Source organism: Cebus imitator, unplaced genomic scaffold (assembly GCF_001604975.1).
Source record: "Cebus imitator isolate Cc_AM_T3 unplaced genomic scaffold, Cebus_imitator-1.0 Scaffold128, whole genome shotgun sequence".
NCBI classification, from domain to species: Eukaryota; Metazoa; Chordata; class Mammalia; order Primates; family Cebidae; genus Cebus; species Cebus imitator.
The window spans coordinates 4,524,858-4,532,854 of NW_016107443.1; the positions used below are offsets into that span (position 1 = coordinate 4,524,858).

Here is a 7,997-nt window from a genome sequence, read left to right on the forward strand (position 1 = left end):
TGCCATTAGGGAAAAATTCATCTCAGAAGATACTGAGACAGTATTTAACAAAATTCAACATCCATTAATACTTTAAAAAAATCCTTAGTAAAAGTAGGAATAGCTGCATAATAATGGCATAACACTTAGCATTCCTATTAAAGGACAAGACAAGCAATTTTGCTATCTACTATTACTGATATTAAATGTCATGTTAGTGAAATTAAATAAGAGAAAAAAGCATAGGAGTAGGCTTTTTTTTGGCAGATACTGTTATATGGGATGGAAAGGAAGGAAAGACATGAAAATCAACTGAAATGAAATACATTAAAAAATCAGTAAAGAGCCTGCTTACGAAATATTTGAACAATAGCTGGACGGGGCCGCAGGGTGGCGCACTTGAGGACTTGGGCATGTGCGTGGGTACGTGGGCATGTACGTGAGTACGTGGGCACGGGCACGTGCACGTGCTTTCGGGGCAGCGCGCCAGATGCACAGGCGCATGCGCATGGCTATCCCAGAAGCACTTGGGCCTTCCGCCTCAACTGCTCGCTCGAGCCTTTCTCAGATTGGCGCCTTCCTCAGACTCGCGCCTTCCTCAGATTGGCGCCTTCCTCAGACTCGCGCCTTTTTCTCAGACTCGCGCCTTTTTCTCAGACTCGCGCCTTCCTCTCAGACTGGCGCCTTTCTCGGCAGCTCGCGCCGCCTTTCTCGGCAGCTCGCTCCGCTTTCTCGGCAACTGGCACCTCTTCGGCCGCTCGCGCCGCCTTTCTCGGCAGCTCGCACAGCCGTTCTCGGCAGTTTGCGCCTCACTCCCTTCAGCCTTCTTTTTCCCACGGTCTTCTAGTTGCCTACAAACTGCGGAGGCACCAGTAGCTAAGGCTGCTACCTAACTCTCAGCCATGGCTTCAAACGAAGATTTCTACGTCACACAAGACTCGGAGGTCCCGGTAGATCTCAAGGACATCAATGTGGAGCCCCTTCCTATGGAGGACATTCCGATGGAAAGCATTCAGTACGAGGATCTTGCTGGCAGTTGGGTCCACGGTGGCCACAACCACCCGCCTCTGCTCACGGTGCAGCCGCTCTTCGGGAACATGGGCTATGGCGACCACGACCAGGAAATGATCATGGTGCAGACACAAGAGGAAGTGGTGAACTACTGCAGTTCAGGCAGCGTGCCAGGCAATGATACCGAGGACCAGTTGGTCATGCCGGATAGCAGTGAAGATGAGCACTTCCAGCAGACCCTGGCCTCTCTGGCAGCCTCGGCGGCATCGACATCAACACAGAGCCGCAGCAGAAAGCGCAGCAGAAAGCCCAGCCAAAAGGCCAGCAACAGCGGTGCCACCAGCACTGAGGCCAAGCCGGCAGACAGCAGCCCCAACGAGGGTAACAAGAAGTGGGGGCAGAAGCAAATGCAGATCACGACGCTCGGGGGTGAGTTTTCCGTGACTATGTGGTCCCCTAGTGATAACAATGACAAAGGGAGAGTGGGTGAAGGCCGGGCTGATAACTCACCTGATTATTCCGAGTACTTGAAAGGGAAAAAACTTCCTCCTGAAGGATTACCAGGAATCGATCTCTCAGATCCCAAACAGCTGGCAGAATTTACTAAAATGAAGCCCAAAAGGTCCAAAGAAGAACCTCCCAAAACAGTCCCTTGCGCTCATATTGGCTGCGAAAAGATGTTCAGGGATTACGGCGCCATGAGGAAACATCTCCACATCCACGGGCCCAGAGTCCACGTATGTGCAGAATGTGGCAAAGCTTTTATTGAGAGCTCAAAGCTGAAACGACATCAGCTGGTTCACACGGGCGAGAAACCCTTTCAGTGCACGTTCGAAGGTTGCGGGAAACGCTTTTCCCTTGATTTCAATTTGCGCACCCATGTGCGCATCCACACCGGCGACAAGCCCTTCGTGTGCCCTTTCGATATTTGCAATAGGAGATTCGCCCAGTCGACCAACCTGAAAACGCATATGTTAACGCATGTGAAGAACAAAAACAGCCAGTGAAAAGGAGAAGACCTCTCTCAGACTTGGGAATCATCTTCCAGGCTTCCAGGACTGTGGTAGGGAATAAATATGCCTCTCCAAGCTTTATATGTTTTTCTAAGAGTTTTAAAAAATGAATGCTACACATCTAAGGTTTGTGTTTTCTTAGAGTAGTAAAATGCAATCTAAAAGTTTTTAAAAAAGTAAACCTTGACATAAGATAATATTGCTAAGATGCCGTAGCTTGTTCTGTAACAGTGTTTTTGTAAAGTTTGGTCCCAACAGGAGAAAAATTTGTGGACTTCACATCAAGACACAATGCTTACAAACTGTGTTTAAAACGGGACTTTTCACATTCTTAGAAATAGGAAGTTCATTTATTGTTTACAATGTTTTAAATTTTTTTTTAATTTAAAATGTTCATGTTTATACTTTTAGGAATATGCTTAATGAGTCTGGTTTTTCTGGAGGTTGATAACTTTGGGAAAGATTTACATTAAAGGAGTGAACAATTATATGCATACACGAAATATTTTCCTGCTTAAAAAAGTTATATAGGTGTTGCTGGTTTTAATTTTGGTCGTATTCTTAGATGTTAACATATTTTGCATTTTAGCTGTATTGGGTTATGTAGTATTGATATTAGGTGATTTAGTAGTACTACTTTAAACCTATTTTAGTCATTTTATTTTCCGCCAGATAGTACCAGATGTTGTTGTTTAGTGTAATTTCTTTGCCTGTTCAATTAAAGTAGTGCCCAGTTGTAGAATATATTGTTTGTATCTTGACTTTAACACTTAAGAAATATATCCTGTGTAATAGAAAGAGCAAAATAAAATACCTCTTCTAAAGAAGGAAAAAAGTAGTTTGCCTATATCAATATAGAAGCTACAACTAAAGAAAAGGGGGAGGGTGCTACTGGTGGGTGGAGGGAGATCAGGAATTGCACTAAACATCCTATAATGCACAGACAGCCCCACAAAATGAATAATTATTTGGCCAACATGCCAATAGTGCCAGGTGCAGGGGCTCACGCCTGTAATCTCAGCACTTTGGGAGGCTGAGGCAGGTGGATCGCTTGAGCTCAGGAACTGGACGTCAGCCTGGGCAACATGGCAAAACCCCATCTTTACCAAAAATACAAAAACTAGCTGGGTGTGGGGCACACACCTATGGTCCTAGCTACTCAGGAATCTGAGGTGGGAGGATCACTGGAGCTGGGGAAGTTGAGACTGCAGTGAGCCGTAATTGAGCCACTGTACTCCAGCCTGGGTGACAGAGCAAGACCTTGTCTCAAAAAGGAGGGGGGTGGGGGATGCCGGCCACAGGGCTCCTGCCTGTAATCCCAGCACTGAGAGGCTGATGTGGGTGGATCACTTGAGGTCAGGCATTCAAGACCAGCCTGTCCAACATAGTTAAACTACTCCCTACTACTAAAAATTAGCCAGAGATGGTGGCACAGCGCCTGTATTCCCAGCTACTTGAGAGGCGGAGGCAGGAGAATCACTTAAACCTGGGAGGTGGAGGTTACAGTGAGCTAAGATAATGCCACTGTACACCAGCCTGGGTGACAGAGTGAGACTCCATCTCAAAAAAAAAAAAATGCCAATAGTGTCCCTGTTAAGAAACCCTGCTGTTAAAAAAGTACAAGTTTTTAACAAAGATTCCAGAGGTATGCAGTACTTAAAAACAAATCATTAATGGACAAGACGTTGTTTAGATTAAGGAAATGTGTGTGCTCCACCACCCTCATTTCCACTTAACCAGCATGGATAAATCCAGAATCAGAGGGGTGATCTGGTACTAGCTACAGGCCTGACAAGAGATAAGAGACTACACAGGGAGTCAAGGAATCAGTGCTGCTGAGTGTCTCGGCTTTTATTCATTTGTTCATGTTTCTGTGGCTAGCAACTGGGCTGGGGTTGGGTGGGGTGGGGGGAATTCATAGTGGTATCCTAAATAAGTTTCCCCAGAGTAAATTCCTGTGTGTCAAAGGATTAGGTTTTTTGTTTGTTTTAATTTTGTTAACGAAGCTATGAAAGCAGTGCAAGAAAGCTCTGTTGCCAGGCTGGACAGGCTGGAGTGTAGTGGCACAATCTGGGCTCACTGCAACCTCCATCTCCTGGGTTCAAGCAATTCCCCTGCCTCAGCCTCCCGAGTAGCTGGAAGTACAGGCACACGCCCCCACGCCCAGCTAATTTTTTGTATTTTGGTAGAGATGAGGTTTCACCATGTTGGCCAGGATGGTCTCGATCTTCCGACCTCATGATCTGCCCGCCTTGGCCTCCCGAAGTGCTTGGGATTACAGGTGTGAGCCACTGTGCCCAGCCAAATATCTACTATAATCTTTAAGTAGGAAAGGCTTAATACAAGGAAATATTTGATCACACAAAAATTTAAAGTATCTATACAAGCAAAATGATGAACCACACCAAACAACAAACTGGGAGGACATAATTCTAATACTTGTTACAAAGGACCAAATTCCTCTATGTATAGATTATAAATAATACCATATACAAATTAGTAAATAAGACAATAAAAAATAAGCAAAGATGTAAACAGGCAATAGAGAGGAATAAGTAGGTCTCAAGAAAACGGGCTTTCATTTTTCACCCAGAAGACTGGCAAAGAGTAAAATTATAATAGCATCCAGTGTCCTTCAGAGAGTGGAAAAACGTCAATTATGAAAGTATAAATTAATGCAAACTCATTGGAGATCAGTTTTAACGTACATATTTTTGACCCAACATTTCCATTTCTAGGTAATTTTTCATATCCTTGAGATGCATACTTAACTAGATGCCTAAGAATGTAAGCAAAGCTGTGTATTGCAGTATTATATGAAAAGGTTAAAACAACCTAAGTAATTAATAGTAAGAAACCTTATAAATAAATTGATACTTTAATAAAAATTGATTACTCTGTAGCAGTTATAATGGGATTGATATGAATAAACTGATATGAAAAAGTCCAAAATATATAAATTAAAAAGCAAAATAGGATGTGATGGCTCACACCTGTAATCCCCCAATTTTTTTTTTTTAAAGAAAAAAGGAAGGAAAGAGGGAAAGAAAGAGAAAGGGGGAGAGAATGGAAGCCTTGCTTTATTGCCCAGGCTAGAATGCAATCTAAAAATGGGTATTGAAAACCTTTTTTATGCCAATAATCATGCTTAACAATGGAGACGGGAAGGAATAAGGGAGGAAAATAACAAACAAGCAGCCAACCAATATTTCATTTAAACTTGTGAAATGCTATGTAATTACTGAGGAGTGATTTACTTCCAATTATGTAGTCACTTTTAGAGTAGGTGTGATGTGGTACTGATAAGAATGTATGTTTTGTGAATTTGGGGTGGAGAGTTCTGTAAGTGTTTATTAAGTTTACTTGTTCCAGGTCTGAGTTCAAGTCCTGGATATCCTTGTTAATTTTCTGTCTCGTTGATCTGTCTAATATTGATGTTGAAGTCTCCCACTATTATTGTGTGGGAGTCTAAGTCTCTTTATAAGTCATTAAGAACTTGCCTTATGTATCTGGGTGCTCCTGTATTGGGTGCATATATATTTAGGATCGTTAGCTCTTCTTGTTGCATTGATCCTTTTACCATTATGTAATGTCCTTCTTTGTCTCTTTTGAACTTTGTTGCTTTAAAGTCTATTTTATCGGAGGCGAGAATTGCAACTCCTGCTTTTTATTTATTTATTTATTTTTTGCTCTCCATTTGGTTGGTAAATCTTCCTCCATCCCTTTGTTTTGAGTCTTTGTGTATCCTTGCATGTGAGATGGGTCTGGATGCAGCATACTGATGGGTTTTGGCTTTTTATCCATTTTGCCTGTCTGTGTCTTTTAATTGGGTCATTTAAATTTAGGATTAATAATAATATATGTGAGTTTAATACTGCCATTTGATGCTAGCTGGCTGTTTTGCCCATTAGTTGATATAGATTCTTCATTATGTTGATGCTCTTTACCTTTTGGTATATTTTTGGAATGGCTGATTCTGGTTGTTCCTTTCTGTGTGTAGTGCTTCTTTCAGAAGCTCTTGTAAAGCAGGCCTGGTGGTGATGAAATCTCTGAGTACTTGCTTGTTCACAAAAGATTTTATTTTTCCTTCACTTATGAAGCGTAGTTTGACTGGATATGAAATTCTGGGTTGAAAGTTCTTTAAGGATCTTCAATATTGGCCCCCACTCTCTTCTGGCTTGTAGGGTTTCTGCTGAGAGATCTGCTGTGAGTCTGATAGGCTTCCCTTTGTGGGTAACCTGACCTTTCTCTCTAGCTGCCCTTAGCATTTTCTCCTTCATTTCAACCCTGGTGAATCTGACGATTATGTGCCTTGGGGTTGCTCTTCTTGAGGAATATCTTTGTGGTGTTCTCTGTATTTCCTGGAGCTGAATATTGTCCTGCCTTTCTAGGTTGGGAAAGTTTTCCTGAATAATATCCTGAAGAATATTTTCCAGCTTGGATTCATTCTCTTCGTCACATTCAGGTACACCTATCAAACATAGATTAGGTCTTTTCACATAGTCCCATATTTCTTGGAGACTTAGCTCATTCCTTTTTACCCTTTTTTCTCTAATCTTGTCTTCTCGTTTTATTTCATTGAGTTGGTCTTCAGCCTCTGATATCCTTTCTTCTGCTTGATCAATTCAACTGTTAAAACTTGTGCATACTTCGCGAAGTTCTCGTGTTTTTCAGCTCCATTAATTCACTTATATTCCTCTCTAAATTGTCTATTCTCGTTAGCATTTTGTCAAACGTTTTTTCAAGGTTCTTAGCTTCTTTGCATTGGGTTAGAACATGTTCTTTTAGCTCACAGAAGTTTCTTATTATCCACATTCTGAAGCCTGCTTCTGAAAATTCATCACTCATTCTCCATCAGGCCTTGTTCCCTTGCTGATGAAGAGCTGCGATCCCCTGAAGGAGGAGAGGCATTCTGATTTCGGATGTTTTCAGCCTTTTTGCACTGGTTTCTTCCCATCTTTGTGGATTTATCCACCTGTCGTCTTTGTAATTGCTGACTTTCAGATTGGGTCTCTGAGTGAACGTCCAGCTTGTTGGTGGTGATGTTATTTCTGTTTCTTTGTTTTCCTTTGGCGGATGCCCCTCCCCCACAGAGCTGGACCTTCCCGGGCTCAGCTGTGCTTGCTGTGAAACTCAACCCTCAGCGTTTCCAATTGCTGTTTTCTTGTGGGGGTGGGACCAGCTGAGCCCGATCACCTGGCTCCCTGCCTCGGAGCCCACTTTTTTTCTTTTCCTAATTGAATGGTTGATTCTCTCCCTGGTGCCCCAGTCACCCGCCGAAAAGGCGCCGGGATCTATGTAATTTCCCGTGCGGCAACTGCGCCGGCTGAAAAAGCGGCGCTGAGATTCGTGGCGCTTTTCTGCCCAGGAATCTCCCAGTCTGGCTCCCGGCTTCAGTCCCCTTTTCAATCAGCTGAATGGGCGACTCTGCCTTCCCGGAGCTCCAAACGCCAACCAAAAGGGCACCCAGTCCCGCACACTCTGCACTGAGAACCGCTGCGCCGGGACACCGGCAAAACAGCCATGCCGGCCAAAAGAGTCGCGCTGGTGACCCGTGGGGCTCCTCTGCTGGGAATCTCCCGGTCCGGTCCGTAGGCAACAAAAATTCGTCTCGAAGTCTGGCGTCCAGTCACTCCCTGCGCCTTCAGTGGGAGCTGCAATCCTGAGCTGCTGCTAGTTGGCCATCTTGGATCTCTCTCCTGTACTCCCAAAATTTTAGGAGGCTGAGGTGGGAGTTTGAGGCTGCCATGAGCTGTGATTGCAGCACTGCACTCCAACCTGGGCAACAGAGCGAGACTGTCTCTTTTTTAAAAATCCACAAAAAAGCAAAATATAGTGTAAATATAGTGTAATAATTTCATACCATTGGTGTTTTTTTTTTTTTTTTGAGACGGAGTTTCACTTTTGTTGCCCAGGCTGGAGTGCAATGGCGCGATCTCGGCCCGCCGCAACCTCCGCCTCCTGGGTTCAGGCAATTCTCCTGCCTCAGCCTCC

At 43.7% G+C, this 7,997-nt stretch overlaps 1 protein-coding gene across 1 annotated transcript in view; it reads left to right on the forward strand.

The window, feature by feature from the left end:
- Positions 1 to 780: 780 nt before the first annotated feature.
- Positions 781 to 7,997, forward strand: part of LOC108312670 (transcription factor YY2) — a 30,523-nt gene continuing 23,306 nt past the window's right edge. Inside the window, exons 1-2 of the mRNA XM_037742819.1 lie at positions 781 to 1,993; positions 7,401 to 7,550. Coding sequence (XP_037598747.1) covers positions 882 to 1,993; positions 7,401 to 7,550 — 1,262 coding nt within the window. The 5' untranslated portion in view covers positions 781 to 881. The remainder of the gene's footprint in view (positions 1,994 to 7,400; positions 7,551 to 7,997) is intronic.